General features: G+C 36.7%; 1 protein-coding gene across 1 annotated transcript in view; it reads left to right on the forward strand.

Moving 5' to 3' along the window:
* Positions 1-20,185, forward strand: part of USH1C (USH1 protein network component harmonin) — a 50,918-nt gene that overhangs the window by 911 nt on the left and 29,822 nt on the right. The window contains exons 2-11 of the mRNA XM_067296054.1: positions 4,262-4,329; positions 6,291-6,434; positions 6,965-7,103; positions 15,713-15,821; positions 15,924-15,948; positions 16,745-16,802; positions 17,567-17,670; positions 18,896-18,980; positions 19,382-19,441; positions 19,713-19,769. Coding sequence (XP_067152155.1) covers positions 4,262-4,329; positions 6,291-6,434; positions 6,965-7,103; positions 15,713-15,821; positions 15,924-15,948; positions 16,745-16,802; positions 17,567-17,670; positions 18,896-18,980; positions 19,382-19,441; positions 19,713-19,769 — 849 coding nt within the window. The remainder of the gene's footprint in view (positions 1-4,261; positions 4,330-6,290; positions 6,435-6,964; positions 7,104-15,712; positions 15,822-15,923; positions 15,949-16,744; positions 16,803-17,566; positions 17,671-18,895; positions 18,981-19,381; positions 19,442-19,712; positions 19,770-20,185) is intronic.

Raw genomic sequence — 20,185 nt, forward strand, 5'->3', positions numbered from 1 at the left:
GTCCCACCCAGCTAACACAAGGAAGCTTTGTCATCAGCATTCGTTGGTGAAAGTAAATATGATGCATGTCTATGTGAAAAAGATTTGTCTAAGTAAGACAGCATTGGAGCAGGTGTTTTTCTTTAAATTGCTTTGTTTCAGCATGATTTTAGTGGCCTCTGTAGGATTTTAATATCTTGTGTACTTGCTTTAGCTGTGTCAAAACGATGAAATACGCAGCCACAGGATCTGAGTTTCCTGTCAACTATTTGCCACTTCTGTTTTGTTTTTGTTTTCTTTGTAATTTTAACCAATTCTCTTTATCAACCAAGCAGCAGTCCTAGAGATAAATTATTCATGAGTATATTGGCCAGTTCTTCCATTTTCTCAAATAGTTTTCCAAAGACCTGGCAGTTTAAATACAGCTTTATAGTAATTTTTGAAAGCTGACAGATAGAGCTGCTGCTAGAGTAGTGCATCACTGTAATACGCACTTTTTGGTGTGGAGAATTCTAGATTTTTTTTTCCACACTTTTTATTCTACTGAATAACCTGATATAGATCTCTTGCAGACTTTTTTTGTATGTAAATGTAATTTTTGTGATGATTTCTTATTAATTTAAATGAACAAAACAGTGTGTGATATATCTAGTAAGAAATAGAGCATAAGCAACTTTTCATATGTATTCTAGGATTGAGAATTACACAACAACTATGTGAAAGTTGCACAACTACTATACTATCCCTTAAATAAGGAATATACAATACATTTACATTAAGAAAATCCATTGGGTGTCTACCCAAATAACATATTACTCCTTAATGGAAGCATATGAAGCTGTTTATCATAGTATTTCTATATCTGCTACAAGATACGATTTTGTAAGATGCGTGATCACATGAGCTTTGACCTTTCATATAAGAGGCTACAAATACAGCACTAATGCCTTATGCTGAACAATCAGGACACATGTTCATTTTATCAAGACTCCTCAGAACTGATTTATTTTTCAGTTGATAGATTGTGCTGTGTTTTAGAAAGGGCAGCAGATGTCATGCTGTTCACTGTTTACTGTTTTGTGTTTCAAGTTAAATGGTGTATGTGTTGAAGCTCACTGAGGAAACAGTAAATTGATGTATGCATTTATACATATTCATTCTTGCTTACAGAATCTGTCTCTATGTCAGTTTTCTTAAAAACACATTTGAACCTGAAGCCTTTAACAATTACACAAATATTAAAATAAATTAGTATACTTGATTAGACCAACAATCAGCTCTGTGTTTTACAATAGCTGATAGCAAGATGCTTCTGCAGCTAGTGAAAGAAACCCATAATGGAGAGCTGCGTCATAACTCACTCACTGAGATTGGCCTGCGCTTATAACCAAGAGGGTTTCTATCGCTTGCAGTCTCTATTTTAATTTCAGATGCTATTTTGCTTTAGATAAATGTCTGTTGAATGCTTCTTTATTTTAAGCTTGCTACTACAATACCAATGTAATATTAATGACAGTACTACTCCAGCATGATGTCTAGACAGACTATCCAAAGAATAACACTGAGAGGTTAGAAAGGAGCTTCAAAAATTCACTATGCTGAAGTCAGAGGTTAGGAGAGGTCCATCCGTTAACCTTTTAAAGAGATAGGTATGTGTCTTTATCATAGTTGGTACATTTGCAGAGGAGTTTACTCTGTGTGTGTGTGTGTGTACTTGTGTAACACTGAGTACTAGATCCACTCATCATGTAAATTACTTTTGTATCTATGAAAAAGAATGGTGTGTTATAGCCCTCCAACATACAGAAGATGTTTCTGAAACGAAAAGGTTAAATTTAACAGACCACTATGTAAAATAATCTGATAATTTACATATTGGAGGGGAATAATCTACTCTAATTTTGGGTAGAACTTCAGTTCATTTTAGTCATATCTTGTCACTTCAGGATTCCTCTATAGCCTTGGAGAAAGGATGTGATGAAGTGTCTTCTGAAGATGTTTAGGATGAAGTTTCAAATGGAAGTGTCTGCCTTTATCCATTGACTATGAAGGGCTCATGGTCATGTGCTTTAAGCTATATGTCTAACCTACAGATAGAAAAGGATAGGTGAGATGAATCCCTCCTGCTCAGGTTAGAAATGCAGTATACGTGGGGTGGATTCTCTACCACTTACAATCTTTTAATATTAGAGTTGGATAGCTTTCTAAAAGAGATGGTGCAGTTCAATCGGAAGCCATGGGCTTGGTACACAAATCAACAGAAGTTGTACAGAAGTTTAATATAATGAAAATGAGTAGAATGGACTCTCCTGGGTTTACAAGCTGTGAAATCATCTATCCCATGCCTCCATAGTTACATTTCTGGAGAACTAGAGAGATACTAAAATATTTTACTGGTTCAGGTTACATCATGTTGCCACTCATTTATTTTTTCTTAATATGTTAGGGCACGATCTTTTGGGATTTCTGTAGAGTCAGCTTTTAGAAGTTGCTTATGAGCCTAGGTAAAGCGTATGCCTACAATAAGGCTGTCCCAAGGAGTTCATTATTTAGAAAAATGGTAAGAGATGGCAGGTGGCTACAATAAAGTTGTAATTGGTGAAATAGGAGGCAGCAGGAGAAGAATGACCTAATTGGAGAGAAGGCCTAGGAAGACCTTTCCCAGCAGTAGTGTTCTGAATAGATGTAAAGTCACGTAGATGTTGCTTCCCTCAAGGAAGGAGTAGGTTGCTGGTTCAGAGAGAGAAGTGTGGTAATCAAGCAGAAAGGAAAGGCTGAAGTTTAGACACAGACCTTCGTTCACTGAGGGGTGTGGGAGATGCGTTCACTAGCTAGCACATCAGAGAAAAATTTTGGTGGTGTTACTGGTTGCTTTCCCAGTCAGAAGGAAAGCAGATGAGGGTTTTGGCCTTTTCTCTGTAGGGGAAATGCATTGACATATTTGGTGCTCTTCATGAGATCACATAAGTAGGCTTGTACAGAACCACAGCTAGCAGGAGAAGTTGAGTCTCTTAGAACAGGCCCTAAGCTGATTCATGCTGTGAGTATTTTTACTGATGGGGAAGGGAGAAATGAGTATTGGATTGAGTTTTGTATTTATCACTTTGAATTGTTTCTGTGTGTGGTATTTGTGAACCAGTCAGTTATGAATGCAAATGTGTTTCTTCCTTTTAAGGCAAACTTTCTCTTTTGTGTTTTGAAATTTGCTGTAAATAAATTAGTTTACTTACTGGTAAAGCAGTCTCAAGTAGGATTCAAGCAGTCTCGTCCTGTGTGTGATTTTTGTAGCCTTTAACTGTTTTGAAAGCGTTTTTTTCCATGGGATATAATTAATAGAAGATCACTTATATATGGAGTCTGGCTGACTTCAGAGAGCAGAAAGGGTTGAAGAGAACATGAAGCATTTATTTAGTTTACAATATAATACAAACTGGTGCAAATCTAGAAAGAACGGGACTTTCTTTAAGTATGCAAATTGGTCTTCAGACTGCACGTCACAGTAATATTACCCTTTAGGTCAGATGTAAATTGTTTTCCTAAACATTAAGCTTGTCTAAAGGTAAAAATTGTTGTGATATGGACTCTTACCGCAAGTAAGATCAGCGGGGGTCTTACTGATGTCACTGAATATAAATTGAGCTCCTCATATCAGGTTTCTGGGTTTTGTTTTTTTTTTTAATTTATTTTACTGTAATTATCCAAGAGCAGGCATTGTAATGTGACACTGGTTTAAGTAAATGTACTATTACTAAGGAAGGAAAGAATAACTAGCAAGTTCTATCACTTCAGAGCTGGAGCAAAGAGGAACAGTAGTGTAGAAGCTTGCATAATGTCAAAGTGAGATGCTGAAATCAGTGGTTTGGAGCCACAGGACATAGATTATAATTATAGCAGTGTGATGTCTTTATCTGTGACAGCATGTGCTATATTAATGAATGGCCAAAAAGGTTTCTGAAAACATTTGTTCAGCAGTACAGTGATTATCAGGTAAGGCAAATGGGATATTATTGTAACGGTATTGCTCTACCAAGAGGAAATCTAACATACAGAATATGTGACTTAAGTATTTGCTGCCTTGTTCAATTGCCACAATATTAATTTTAAAAAGTCTTGTTATAAGCTTTGTATTTTGAGATAATAATAATAATAAAAAATAAAAAAATTCAAGTCTTTCCCTGTTGAAATCCTTGGTCTGTGGCTTAGGAATTTTGTGAAAGCCTTTTATGTTCAGTATTTGTAGCTATTTAGTAACAAAATTACAATAAAGTCTTTGGATTTTTAGGTTAATCTGCTAATTGACAATGAAGCCGAGAAAGATTACCTTTATGATGTGCTGCGGATGTACCACCAGTAAGATCTAACTTTATATACGTTTGTGTTGAATTTCACCAATGTTTTTAAATTTAAAGAAGGAACATTCAAGATTTTATTTAAGTACTCTTTCTGAATACCATCTAGAAAGTTAAAGTAATAATTTCTAATTCTGTTTAACAAAGTCTTATATTTTTACAGTGTAGCCTGCTGACAAAAAAGAAGCATTACTATAGCTAATATTAAAGTTACTTTGCTTTTATGACTTGTCAGTTTTGTGGACCTTTATTGGGGAAAAAAAGAATATAGGTGATAAAGCTGTACTTAGGAAAAAGGAAGAGAGTATTGATCAAATCCATTAATATTTTCAAAGAATGAGTATTTATTTTGGTCAGAGGCTTTTGCTGAATTTGTTTTTTAAAGATTTTTTTTGTAAACTTTTCAGATTAAGAATTATTTTCAACTGTTTTATCTGAAAGCTGAAAAAAATAGGCTGGGAATGTGTCTAGCATGTTTAACAACTTCGGTTTATGAAGACATAATGAAAAGAAAAAAATTGTAAGGTGATAGGCCAATTACCAGCACTTTTACTGAACTGATTTAAACCATGGTTGCTTAGGACTTATATCACTGCAAATGAGATCAGCATCTGATCCATTGTTTCTTGAAGAATATGAGAATCTATTTTCCACTCATCACAGACAACTGGCTCTGATAGACCTTGTTTCCATTCATATCTTAATTAATAGCATCTCAGTTGAGTGAAATGTAGATGTTTCCATGCAGTGTTTGTACTGAGCTATCATTTTGGGTGCATTCAGCTGCATATCTGATTCCATTTCAGTCGAGTCTGTCTAATTGCTTTTCCATTCATAATGCCTGTTGTTTGGAAGCAGGCTGAGTTGGTAGCTCTTAATTATTTAAAATCTTCTTGCAGTTACAAAATTAACAATGCATATAGTAACTTTTCCTCAATTTCCAGAACTGCACTAACTTTTGAGTAAAACTTCGAATATTGCTGTGAGGATTTAGTGACCAATTTTTATTTTTTTTAAATTAATTAATTACAAAGCATTTCAAGGATAAAAATATTCACAATTGCTATTGGAGTTAACATTTATTTTCCGCCTCACTGTGAATAGCATTTGCAAATCAAAGTATTTGACCTCTAGTTTCATGTAATAGCCATTCCTGATCTGTATTTTCAGTACATACACTTCAAATATATTTTATGCCAGAAAACCTAAATGGTAAGAGAGAGAACAGCAGATGCTGTAAACTAAGCTTAACCGGATGCTGTGTAGGAATAGCTCCACTTATGTAGAGCTGTTCCACGCTTGCTGGGCAACAAAGACCATTTTCTAGAGCTATGAGTATCTCGGTGCTGACAATATCAAGCTCTCAGGAGCATAACTCTCGTGAAAACAAATGGTCACAATGGTTTTACTTCTGTGGATTTTATTGATGGTTAACTTGGTTAATGGCCCTTCAATTTTGGTTTGTTTCGATTTGAAACAAATCTTAAAATAGGTCTTTTCTCTACTGAGTATCATGTGATTTCTTACTGTGTGGAAGCAATTGATTAGTCCCCGGAATTCAAGAGAGGAAGGAATTTGTAGCCTAGATTCACTTGGAAGGATTGCAAACTAGCAAGGAAATAGAAATACAGTAGACAGGTATAACTGGTCTGGAAAGTTATTTCTGAAGAATTCCGTAAATCTTCTTTTGGGGACTCTGAGAATGAAACTAAAGATGTCGTCTTAGGTATAGGAGACTTCAGTTATTTTAAAGGATGTGGTTACTGTTCCTATTTGCTTACAGAAGTTTTAGTTTTTCAAAGGCTATTTTGCTTTGGTTTAACCAAGAGCTACATAAATAACTTCCTTAGTAGGTTGAAGGGATACACAGATGTTTAAGTCACATGTAGAACAAGTTATTAAATAATAATTTATGTTGGTATGTTGGTTAGCTAAGCCTTTTTTCTCACTGTAATTTTGTAGATCGATGAATCTCCCAGTGCTTGTGGGGGACCTAAAGCTCGTGATTAATGAACCAAGCAGATTGCCTCTGTTTGATGCTATCCGCCCACTTATCCCATTAAAACACCAGGTGGAGTATGATCAGCTTACACCCAAAAGATCACGGTAAGGGAATGCAGAACAATGTAGCTAATTTCAGAAAAATGCAAGCAATAAATGTCGAAGAAATATTTATTGTTCAAACAAACTCTGAGCAAAATACCTGTCACCTCTATAGAGCTGGGCACAATTTTTTGACATTTGCTATAATTGCCAGAAGTACAGTTTTGATCTACCTGAAATTGTTTGACATATAGTTTAATCTAGTAGAAGCAGGGTATGGGAGTCCAAAAACAATGTTCCCCAGTTGAAGCAATCTTTTTTTTCATTTTTTCCTGCATTTAATAATATTTTCTTATAGCTCTAGCCCTCTAGAAGCATCCATAGCTTCAACAGAAGCAGGTGTCTTTCCTTGTTTAAAAAAAAACAAAAAACTTATTGGTTTTAGCAAACACATCCATTGAAACTTCAGTCAACTTGCTCTTTTTTCCAAGTCTAAATGTGCCAAGAGAGAAGTAATCCATAACTCTAAAATGAAGCATTACTGCAACAAAGTATTATGCTGCTGAACAGCCAGATGTCTTCTAACTTTGCAGAAAGCTGAAAGAGGTGAGATTGGATCGTTTGCACCCTGAAGGACTTGGAATAAGTGTGAGAGGTGGTGTGGAATTTAGCTGCGGCCTCTTTATCTCGCAGTTAGTTAAAGGAGGACAAGCAGACAATGTTGGTCTTCAGGTAAGAAAATAATATTCATGGTGACTGTGCTGCAAAAAAAGCCTTTTTACTATGATGTTAGGGATGCATCCAATAAGAAGTATTCTTTAATGTTTATGAATAGCTGTCACTAACATGCTCATTGTCTCTTGCAAAAAAATATGTAAGTCAATACCATAGTAATTATCATTAACACCAATAGCGAATTAAGTTATTGTTCTTTTTTTTTTTTTCCCCTCCCTACCAATTATAAACCTCTTTTCATGTTTGGAGTATGATAATCTTTGAAGATAAAAGGTCTTTCTGAAGTGTTTATACTTCATGCGTAGGAACAATTAAGTGTAAGCAGATGGAACAAAAGATCTTTTCTAACTACCTATGAAAGAATGTTTCAAGCTACCAAATTCTGATTAAAGGTAGGACATAGTACAAAATTACTAAAAATGTTAATTCCACTTTGCATTGATATCATTTGTGTAATGAGTTGTCTAGTTAAACTTCCATGTATAGACTATTTTTTTTGTTTATCCTGCGGGAGTGCATAAAAGCCATGACCCAGTTTAACCCTTTCCAGTATCCTTTGAGCTGCATCAATTGCTCTTTCAGTGATTAAATTCTAGATACATGAACTGTGACAAGGTTGACAAAATAAATGTATGTAAAAAATACATTTTTTCCTAAGTCAGTACTTCTGTAATGCACACTTAAAAAAAAAAAAAAAAATCTTTGTTAATGTGTTGTGTCCCAATTGCTGTGGGAAACGTCTGCCTCTTCCTACGCCTGTGTAGCTGATCAAGTGAAGTATTGGCGTGTTTCTTGGTAGAAAGCAATAGCACTGATATCTCCGATTAATTTAAATTTGTAGAGTGTGAACAGTTGCTGGAAGTGCTGACGTTTAAGGATTATATTTAATATTAGTCCAAAACATGCCAGACTGGGACGATTCAGTAGGGTGTTGAATTCAACTAATGTGTTCTGTAAATGTGCTTCGTTGTAACCCCTTACCAATTTTAGAAATCAAAAAGTGCCTGTTCCACAAGTTAGTCACAATTAGAGTTCAATATTTACATAATTCGCTCTGAGATGTTTCTAAAATTGAAATAAATGTTCCTCTGGGTATGTGTGCATACACTTGTGCTTATGCATTCATACCTATATATCACATCTTCTAATTAAGAATCACCATTGGATTAGTACCATCTTCCAGCTACATGAGCCTCTCCCTGGACACTCTAGAAGCTTGCTCTTGAAACAAAGCCAAAAGTTCAAAGAAATGCACTCATGCAAAATATTTGTTTAGTTAGAATTGAGAGTGTGGCATAGGACCACAAATGTGCGGGTGTGTCAGCAGCCTGCTCCTAAGGATGGGGTTTGCAGATGGGGAAACTTCAGAGAAGGACGTTCCCGCAACTTCCCAGAGTTTGGAAGCTTATGTACCTCATGCACTATTTCACACAGTGCGAATGGGGAGCGTAGACAAGAGATATGTTCCTGGGTTGTGAGGTATTCCATCTATATCCTTCCTCCACTGCAAGAGAACTGAGAAGGACAGAGATCAGTCATTCATATTGCTTTTGAACCCCCCTCTCCCCCTCCCCCCCCCCGGAAAATACTGGAAGGCATTAATGGGGCTGAGCAATAAAGGATTTCATGGCCACTCTCCTAAACTGCCTTGCTAGTGCATTCATCTTATTGCTGTGTTGCTGCTCTGTCAGTTTGTCTCAGAGCAATGTGTTGACACAATCGATAGATACTGAGTTTACACTGAGGTATTGTGCTGCTGTATGGATGTCAATATTCATTTTTTCTGGGTGCACACAAGAGGCACTAGTAGCTTTTCCCCATAACTGTGGCCGTCATGCTCCGTGTTGGTGGTTGATAGTGAATGGGATTGTACGGGATCTTTGTGCCAGTTTGTATGAATTGTGCTGCAAGTCAGAACTTCACTGGCATTTGGAAGACAAAGTAGGGGCAAAAAGGGAAACTCCTAGGGTCTCTTACTGTGAATTTGTTAAGGTTAGATTATATGTGTTAATCTGAACAGATGGTGCTTTGCAGATAATCTAACTGTCTGGCTTCAATTTGTTTAAATGTGGAGTTAAAAATCAGCTTAAAGTGCCTTCATAATAGGTGGCACTGGACGCTTTCTAAAACCAACTGAATAACAAGAATCGACAGGCAGTCCATTGTTCTAAATTGCTGTCTCCCAGTAAAGCCAACTGCTTCTGAAATTTCATCCACCTGCTTTATTTAACTAAATCTCTACACATATTCTAGCTGAAAAATGCTGTCTGAGAAAGGTATAATGATCTTCTATTATAACATTAGTTTTACACCCTGCTGCCTTTTTTTTTTTAAATTCACTTTACATAATGATTTTTCCTTGAAGTAATTTCCAAGTCCCATTAAAATGATTGAATAATCATGGAACTTCACTGAGGCACTTGTAGTTTTGACCCTTCTTTTTACAATTTCTCTAAAAGGCAAGTATTTAGTCCTTTCATGCAGAAATATGCTTCACTTCCTTCCCCTTACCCCTGCCCCTGCTTTCTCAGATACTTATATCTGTGGGGATTCTTTTGAATACAAAGTGTTTGAGATTGGTATGAATGATGAAAGTAGAAGTAGTATACAAAATGAGAAACTTGAAACAGTGATGTGATTATTTAAAACCTTTCAATTTCCTGAGAACACTAAATATTATATTTCTTATGTTAAAAGTCACAGATAATGGGCATTTGAATTAGGAAAAGTTATTTTTGCAGCTTCTCTTTTAAAAATCTCTTGGCTCCCTGTTAGATAGGGAAAGTGGAAACATTATGCAATATCAAAATAATTTTTACTCTTGTACTCTTCTCAGTCTTGCAGACTTTTCTTTGCTGCTTTTGATTCAGAAGGCTGGTATACAGTGATATTAGTACAAAAGTAACAGCAGCAATTAAAACAGTTATTACTTAAGTATATAGACTCCTTTTTGAGAAAAGAGTAATTGAAGTGTTCTGATCAGAAGCAATTTGTTACATGCCTATGATGTCTCCTGTAGTTCCAGTCTAGGGAAGGATATTTCTCAGCCCCTGTCAATCATACATCATCAATGAGTGACAGAAATGTCACTGGATTGAGTGGAGAATGCTAGGTTGTCTTTCATTTCTGAAGCTCAGCAAAGACTAACAGTGAAATTCTTTGTACAGGGCAATTCATTTCCCATATGGAAGAAAAAATAAAATATGTTGTTAGATGCATTTATAATTTTTTAAGTGTGTGCTTATTAGGAAGATAATACACTAATAGGTATAACTACTCTGGCAAGTAATGACATCCACCGAGCAACATCAATTCTACTAATGCAAAAGCTGTGTGAAGACTTAAGAAGTGGCAATGCCATTTGCAGACTTAAAACTGGGATGATTCGGAGTGTCATGGCATTGCAGTTAATCACAGTAGGTTAAGCTGTCCTCTAAAAGAGATGGGTTTATGCAAACCCAGGCCTCCAGGTTCGTTATAGCCTGCATGGCTCACAAGAGGACAGTGAAGGAGGGATTTGAACTAAACCTTTCTATTTTTGGTCTTATGTAACTTGGTTCTCATCAAGAATCGGTTTAGTCTTGTGGAGAATAAGTTGTAAAAATAAAATAAAATACACATTCAGAGTTAAATAGTTATACACAAACTTCTGGTATTTTTGCAAGTGAGTAATCTAGAGAGAGGCCAGAGATGGGAATGGAGCAAGATTTGCAAACATTTTAGTACTGAGATACCCTGTCAGCCTTTCTTTGGCAAGCAGGATTCACTTGCTTTCCTACCATTTCCTAGAATAACCACAGGTTCCAGCAGAATCCTGAATGGATTGAGAATCTGTATGGTTTATACAGGATGTTAAGCCTTTATGCTTAGAGTTTGATTTATCTGAGAGCCGTTTTGCTTTGTTACAATACAATCATATCGGCAGTGCTAATCCCAACCATAAAAACAAACTATTTACTATGTATTTCCTGAAAGTGTAGACGGCAACATAACAGTTGTAGACTAAATGATCCCTTGGGTTTGGGACAGGGACTGCGTATTTGTGGGCGGAAGGGTAGTACAGTGGCGCAGCTATCAGATCTCTGTTACGAATGGGTGGATGTGGCTTTGAGTATTTGGAACAAGTTGTGTCTGTGAGCTTTAGCGTGACTCTAGTAATGAGAACTGTGAGGGATGCAGCACTAAACTGCAGACCCCGTGTGCTTTTTCTTCATCTGCTTCTGTGTTTCCACCACAGACTATTTTCAAAAGTCCTTAGTACTGACCTACCTCTGCTCTTATTGATGATTATATTAAAAATCTGACCGGCATCAACAAAAGTAGAGTTAAGCTCTTAGGAGTGCTGAGAATTGCATGCAGGAGTGAGGATTTCGGGTGTCCAGCAGGTGGAGCAGTCCCACTGGTTTGGGGAAGTGGACAGCAGTCCTGTTTTGCCTCTGCAAATTTTTTCTTTCAGTAGATTCATGCTTTCCCTGCACTTCATTGCATTTTTCACTTTTGTAGTCTTACGATGCTGTGTTGTGTCGGTTAATCTTTGTAAGTGCAATGGAGAGGAGACTGAAATACGTGAGGTATGCTGGTAGAAGGGACATGTTAGTATTTTGCATACTACTACAGAGGGTATGGTGCTTCCCAGAAAATACAGAGAAGATTTTTCTTTTCACATGAACAGATCACAGCAGGAAGGCATGATAATATTTATTACATATGAAGAAGAACAGAGACACTGGTCAACAGCATGTCTTACTGTTCCCTTGCCCAGAGGTGGACCTGTCACAGTCTGTGTTAATGCGACAGTCTCTAAGACACAGGCCACACTGAGGTATCACTGCTTCTAGTTCTGCTTCCTCCTCCCACATGAATGTGGCAATGCAAACTTAGGCTTTCAGTGCTGAGCTGTGCAGTGCTGGAGAAGAAGCCTCTAGTTGTAACCTTCTGCTCCCTGAAACTGGCAGCAAGGTCCAAGGTAGGCAGCCCTCAGCGAGCTAGAGTGATTTTCCCCCTCCCCCCCTTTTTCAGGCACAGATACTCCCATCAATCTGTGTGATAGAAAACTTCCCAGTGGACACATTGCATAGTTTAGTCTGTATGGCCACACTAAATCACTCTCAATATAAGTAAGACTGGTAGTGTTACCTCCTGACCTTCCAGTAACAATAAAATTAGAAAGTCTTAATGAGACTGGAAGAATCTGGCTTACCAGAAAAAAATATTCGTATGTTACATTAAAAAACATTTGAATTGCAGGGTCATCTAAGTGGCATTTGCCTGTACAGTCTTAACAAACATTGTGTTAAAGATTTATGACACTATTTATTGTTATATTGTTGTGTAAATACTACAATCAAGTCTTTAATTATGTAAGCAGATACTATTTTTTGCACAATGGCATTTCCTCACTTAGCATTTAAGAGCGAGTGATGCTTTTCATCCCTTTGTTTCCCGCATGACTCTTTTGCTCACTGCATTCGAGAAGAGTTAACTTCTCAACTCTTTCACAGCAGCAGCTGAAAGTGTTCACAACTGATCTTGGTACCAGTGGCTGGTGCCCCAGCAGTCCCAAAGCAACTGGATGAAACAGTAATCCCTCCAGAACATAATTATTATAGCCAGAATCTTTATATTAACAAACTTCCACCAAACGTATGTTATGATTAACCTCCCTCCTAAAGTTTTTAATTAATGAAGAAGTTCACTAAGAGTGTTTTTAAAAAAAAAAAAAAACATGCTTTTAATACTCAATTAGTAGTAGAAGTAACTGTTCCAAACTTAAACTGAAAGCATAGAGCCTCTCAACAAAGTGACTGTATGTACTTTTTTTAAATGAACGCGATAATGCATTCCACCCAAACTTTGTTCTTTAGAAGGAATTGTTTTAGCTTTGCTGAAACTTAAAAGCAGCCTGAGGCAGATACCAGCAGGGGGGCTGGACTAGATGATCTCCAGAGGTCACTTCCAACCTCAACCATTCTGTGAATATTTAAGCCTAAATAGCTGAAATTTGGCAGCTTGAAACTGCATCTTTAGGTGGAAGATGTTAGGCAATCATTAACTAGGAACAACACTGCCATGAAAGCTTCATGTCCAAACAGAAATATTTGCAAGAGGGCAAATGAAGTTTCATTGATTAAGAACATAATCTTGTTCTCTTGATGTTAATGAGAAAAATTCTGTCAACTATCAGAGTGGCATTTTGATCCATTTTGCATAATACATGTTCACAGTAATAAGTATTGGGTAGCTTGTAAGAAAAGCTATTGAAGAGCAGTGCAGCCATGGGTGGAGATCAAAGTACAGTGGTATAACAGGATATCACTGATGGTTTCTTATTAAAGCCATTTCCTGGTAATCATTTATGTATCCTTCTGTGCAGAGGATTAATTTGCATTGCCTAGTGAAAGAGAATAAGTAGTAGTTTCGCACAGTCATGTCACCTGGTGATTCACAATAGATAAAACTCTTTGCTTATAATGCCCTAGCCAAGGCCCTGGCATTCTTCAATATCATCTTGAGCAGCTAATAAACTACAGCCTCAAATGAAGTAGGTAGTCTCCATCACTGATTCCTTCTCAGGCTAACTAACTAAGATGATCATTAGGCAGAGTTCAGAGAAACTAGGAGACTTCTAGTCTAGTTGTCACATCAGATCTAATTCCTAACTTGGATTTAAATTAGAGAAAGGGATGCCTTTTATTATTTCGAAATAAAATTTTTCTGGTAATATATTGCCATTTTATCACAAAATACGTATTAGTTGTATTTGCACTTAAGTGTGTTCTGTTAAATGGGATTTTAAATTAAAACAAAAAACACCCAGCTTTTCTACACTGGTAAATTGAACAGTGCTAGGGAATATTCTTGGAGTACTGCCCTTTGATTGTCTGCTTATAAAAATTCCTGTGGTCCCCAAGGTGGCTTTGATCCATGCCAACCAGCACTTCCAATCAATTCCTATGCACAGTTGGGGAGATAACAGAGGCAAGAGGCTCTTCCTAGCAGACAGTTCACATGGAGCTACCCTGCTTTTGAAGATGAGAGTTGATGGTCAGAATATGGGCTGTTCCCATGATGGTTGTCTCCAGTGCTAGAGAAAGGTCTCCACGCTTAATGTACTGGTGCAGATGCAGTCCCTGTGTATAGCCAGTCCTTTCAGGATCTGATAACAAGTCTTGGAGATAAACTGATGCACCACATAGCTTTGTTTCTACAGTTCTTTTTCGTCTAGATATCTTACTTCTGTTTGGCATAGTACACTACTTTCTTATAAAGGTGCTAGAGGATGGTTGGCTTGTCTTTTTTTTCTGCTTATTCCTTAATGAGTTTTTGATGTGTTTTTCTGTTGTTTGTTTAGGAAAAAATACTGAATTGTTCTGAGCTAAGTGGTATATGCTAACAATGGGTGTTTTCCCATAGAATACAATATTGTTTGTTCCCTGTAATAACTCTCTTTTTCTGAGTAGAGAGTTGTATGAAGACAGTCATCACGTTTCTTGAAAGCCTGCACCTTTTTCTGTACAACAGGTGAAACCTGTGTAGAAAATTCCAGTTGATTTTCAGTATATTACACATCCTACTTGTGAGACAAAAGGCAGATAGGTTTGAAAGAAGGACTTGGAAATCAAAGTGGGCCTGCTTCTCTGTGCAGAGACCCAAACCCAACCTTTTGGAGTGGGGAGCATAAGTGGGAGTTCCTGCTACTTTGAGTTAAGGTCTCTTCATCTGAATTTGCTTTGGGCATAACTGTAGTTTTGTCTCTGATATTCAGAGTGCTTATTCTTGATTCGTTCTGTAGCTGTCTGTGCTCCCTCTCATCCATGCAGCCCAAGTATGTATTGTACACACACAGAGGCCTGTGTAAGCTTGGGAGTAAGTGATTGAATTGCCTTCTATCTGGTGGGAGCTTGCTTCTGTTTTTCTCTCAAGTCTTTCCATTTTTTTTCCATGTCATACTACAGGAGGAATGCCACAGCCCAGGGGCCACAATGGGGTGGCAGTACCATCTTCCTGACCCTAGTAAATGGAGGAGGAAGGATGGTCTGTGGCTGTGAAACACTTGAAAAGCTGTCAGTTATATCAATAGCTTGCAAATTCTTAACTAATGTAGAAGAACCAAGAAGACTTGGGCTACTGAGCCCCAGAATAAGCATTCATTATGCTGGTAAGAGACTACTGTAATTAATAAGATGTTGCATCTGAAATGGAGCATTAAAACAATCCTATTGCTCTGAATCCAGAATCAGGTGAGTTAATCAGATCAAGTGTAGTTTCCTAATGATCAAAATGAAAAAGGTATCTCAGATGAACATAGGGTGAAAGCAAACTTAAGCTACCAAAGTATAATAAAAGAAAATGACCCCAAAGTGATCTGAATCCAAATACTCACGTCTGTAAAATTGTTATTCTGGCCCTTAATATACCCCGTTGGTGCTGAGTATTAAGTTCAAACAAATTCAGATAATTCTCATTTGGGCTTTACCTGAAATTCCAGAAATGTTCAGGGCTCAACATATCAAACCTCTGCATCAAACTTGTTGACAGATCATATCACTGCTTTGAAATTTTTTTACATTGATTCACATTTTTTCCTTCCACATTTTATTTCTGAGGTTGGAGATGAAATAGTTCGTATAAATGGATATTCCATCTCTTCCTGCACACATGAGGAAGTGATAAATCTCATCCGCACAAAGAAGATAGTGTCCATAAAAGTAAGACGTAAGTAACATCAAAAATCACCTGTATCGCTAAAGGTTGCTGTTAATAGGTGGCTAATGATCTGTAGAAAGTGTTACTTAACACAGTATTTTTCTTTTTCAGATGTTGGCATGATACCTGTCAAAAGGTAAGTTAAACAATTGTATCTACAAATTAGTATCTAACTTGAATACAGATTAATTCATTTTTACATAGCCTTTTCAATATCCAAATAACCTCTCGGTGTTTTTCTGTATTTTTGAAAAATTGTAGTTTCTTTTGTAGTATAAACTTGTAAATCAGCTCTGTAGGTGATTAAAATGGTTCACATCTTGTGTGATACCCAGGCAGATATCTTGTTTGATGAATCTGGCTTTTTATGCCAGATGCCTACTTAAATGAACCAATTTCTATTTCTTCATTATAGCTTATGTTACCTGGAAATGTCATTATCCATGTGCCTAGCTTAACAGAGAGCTCCAGTGCTCCTGTGTGCATGTAACATTTGAGGATTGCTTTAGAGAAGCAGCAGCGCTTATAAAAATTTCAAATTACTGTTAATGTCCTTTTCCAATTTTTGTTGAAAAGTTGGTTCTTTATAATATAACTGGAATGCCTTACAAATGTTATTGATGGGGAAGCATGTCTCTGCATAGACAATCATATAAACTGTTCAAGTTTTTATTATTTTTTTTGTATAGAGTTTCCCAAAATTGTTTCAGTTGAGGTTTGTTCAATTTTATGTTTGACCAGCTTTACTAGTCTAAATAATTGCATGATTACTTGATGTTTTATTTAAATAGCTGCAAAAATGTACCAGTTGTTGTGAATGCTGTCTGAATGAACTTGTGGATGCCAAATAGAAGGCTGCATTCCAAAATAGCTTCTTGAATACATTCACATTTATTTTCTCACCATTATTTTTAATCACTTTTTCCTTCTAGTTCAGCAGATGAACCTCTTAAATGGCAATATGTGGACCAGTTTGTGTCAGACTCTGGGGTAAGGGATCAATATTTTACTAAGATGTCTTCTGGGGAAATATGTAACGGTTCTGAAACACCTTGTCCTCTGAACTTATCACAGAAGTTACTGTATTTTTTTTTTTTATGGTACAAAGTCTTGTTAGAAGTGTTCTAGAAGAAACATCTTTTGTGATACAAAACAATCCTAGAATCATTAGATGTCGAAAGTGCATGATACAAATGGAGTATCTTCTCCTCATTAATTGGTACCTTATTTTGTTTGAGGTTATTAACTTACCATGCAATTTGTTCTATTATATTAATCTTTAACAGTTTATTTGACCTATCTTAGTGATGTTGGTGGAGATTGGAATGACAGGTATGAATGCAATGATCTCAGTGGGTTGCAGCAATGAAGACAGAGACTTCCATTCTTTTGGTTTCAGAAAGAAAAGTTCAGTTAAATAGCGAGCACTATCATGTATTTTATGAGCTCTTTTATCAGGGTACACCGAATTCATTAATTTGCCATGTCACTTTCTCTAATTTTCATTCACTCTTTCCTGGAGGCAAAGTTTGACTGTTTAAGTGATTCCCTCCAAACAGAAAGGTAATTTCAGTTTTTCACCTCAGTCATACACCTCTTCTAAAATGACAGTACTTCACATTCAGCTCCAGTAGGGTGATGCGGTGATCTAACCTCGATATTGGGGTTTGTTCCTGACTCCATGAAGTTTAATAGCAGTCTTGCTAGGACTTCAACACAAGGCAATGTCTGCAGCTTTTTTAATCCCCCTACAGGAAGGAAAGGGCAGTGTCGCTGGTCTTGCTTCATCTGGAGGGAGAGACAGTAAAGAGAAGAAAGTCTTCATTAGCTTGATTGGTACAAAAGGCATGGGATGCAGGTGGGTAGATTATTCTTATTTAACATCATTTGCAAAGCACCTCGCTAATTAAAGTGAGACATCAAGGGCTGTCATTCCCTTCCTTCATTGGTATGCTGTCAGGGCAACGGAGCTCGAAACTGGATCAGGAGGACATTTGTGACATACGTTATGTGTTATTAAACAAAATATGACTATCTGTGTGCCAAGTTCTGTCTTAAAACAAAACAAAAAAAAATTAAATTTAAAAATAAGAGCAGACTTAGAGTGACCTAATACAAGTTGTGTAATGGAATGGGTTCTGTGTACTTATAAATGCTGCTCTGTGATGTGGTAGGTTCCAGCACTGTCCGGTGTCAAGCTGGCTCCCTGAACTTTAGACTCCTTTCTTGATCCTTTTCAGAACCGAGAAGCCATCATGCAGCTGTATATAGTTCCTAAAGCTAAGGCTGAATTTGCAAGACTTTCAGATACATGAACAGATGCTTCTAAGACTCATGTCTGTGCCGCTAGTTATAGAGAGGTTGGGGGAGGAGGGATATTGTAAGGTTTCTTATATATTTAGGGACATATGATAACTGAAGTTAGCAAGATTCAGCTGCACAGAATATTTTCTGAAGCATAACTACTTCTTTCATATTGTTTGGCAGATTTAAATTGAAAAAAAAATTATTTACAAATATGGAAAGGTGGTTCTCTATTACCTGCTGGATATATTATCCACAGAAATTATTCCTGTGTTTGGCTTCAGCTTAGCTTTCACCCCAAATTTTGACCCCTGGTTGCAACATCCTTTTTGCTTTTAATAAATACTCCTGCAAAATAGCAATGTTATACATAGAGTATACCACAGCTCAGTGAGTAACTGTAAACAATGACTAATTCTTCACTGTGTTACATGCAAACTTTCCAATGCTGTTGGCAACCCAGCCCCTTAAATGGTATAGGTCAGTGTATTATATTACATAATCTAAGAACAGATGTTACAGCATCTAAGAACATAACCAGCAGTTTGAATATTTTTCTCTTAATCATAGTTCTGTGGTGTAAAGCATAGACAAGTAGCATGCTAAACCCTTGTGGTATATACTGGCAAATAACAGTACTTGTTTCAGAACATGGTGATACCACAAAAAGATTCTTGAATCAGAAACAAATGACAAGAAAACAAAGACCTCTTGCTTACACTGAATTATCCTTCAACAATATTTGCTTTTTTGTTTGTTTTTGTTTGTTTTTACACCAGTATTTCCAGTGGTCCAACACAAAAACCAGGCATTTTTATCAGCAATGTTAAGCCAGGTTCTCTTTCAGCAGAGGTGGGCTTAGAGGTAAGTATGCTGTTTTCCAAGGTAGGTACCACAAGACAATCTTATTTGGCATTTACTTCTTAAAAAGTTCTGGATCAGTGTAAAGTCACTAGATGTGATTTTTTTTCACAGGAAAGAAATACTGTGTGGTTACCCTTTAAATGAAGCAAGTTTCCTAAATTTTAAGAACATAAAAAGTGCCCTCCTGGGTCAGACCAGTAGTCCATCTAGCTCAATATTTTGCCTCAAAAAGAGGCAATAAAAATGCTAACAAGCCTGGCAAATTTCCACAGTCCATTCCCCTCATACTCCATCAGTATCCATGATTATTGTATTAGGCATGTTACAGGGTGTATCTCTAAATTCCCTTTAGCATCTGTACTAATTTAGCATCTGTACTAATTCTGGATTAATTTCTTTAGGTTGGTGATCAGATTGTAGAGGTAAATGGAGTGGATTTTTCTAATGTGGATCATAAAGAGGTAAGATTAAGACTTTCTGACTTCATGAATAAGTAGTAGTCCACTTTTTAAGAATCTATCCAATTCTTCTGCAAAAATGCGTCTGATATTGTGCCAGTTAACCAAAGGGGTTTTGTAGTGAACATGGGGATTTGGAGATTTGAGTATCTACCAACCTTTAAGTTTAAACTGATCTTGAAATTTCAGCTTTGACAGCCAGTATCTGTCATCCTGTATATACAAGATTTTTATCACTAAATTCAAACTGTTTTTTTATTTGTTTAATTTGCAGGCTGTCAGAGTGCTAAAAAGCAGTCATACCTTGACTATCTCTGTCGTGGCAGGAGCTGTAAGTAGTAAATTTATAAAAGCAGAACAGTTGTGAAAACTATTATATGGGCAAATAAATAGTAAAAATAAATACATCAGAAGTAAAGCTGTATGTTTTGCTATAATGTTTATACTGCTAACCCTCATCAAACCAGGGCGGTTTGGAGTAGCTTCTGATTATTTAATTGAAAGCTATCCACAGTGTTCTCAAATAAAACAACATCATGACTGTGGGCTTGCTCTCATGAGTGCCAGTACAAAACTGTTCACTTGACAAGGATCAGGAATTAATTTTACAGTAATGGTTTCTCATATTTGAGAGCTTGTGTTCTGATAGATGGCTTCTTTTGCTGAAACATAAAAGGTGGACTGGATTAGAGTAAATTAATTTTTCCTCCTAAATAGCTACTATATTGAAGTTTTGTTCCAAATTAA

This window comes from Apteryx mantelli, chromosome 4, assembly GCF_036417845.1.
Source record: "Apteryx mantelli isolate bAptMan1 chromosome 4, bAptMan1.hap1, whole genome shotgun sequence".
NCBI classification, from domain to species: Eukaryota; Metazoa; Chordata; class Aves; order Apterygiformes; family Apterygidae; genus Apteryx; species Apteryx mantelli.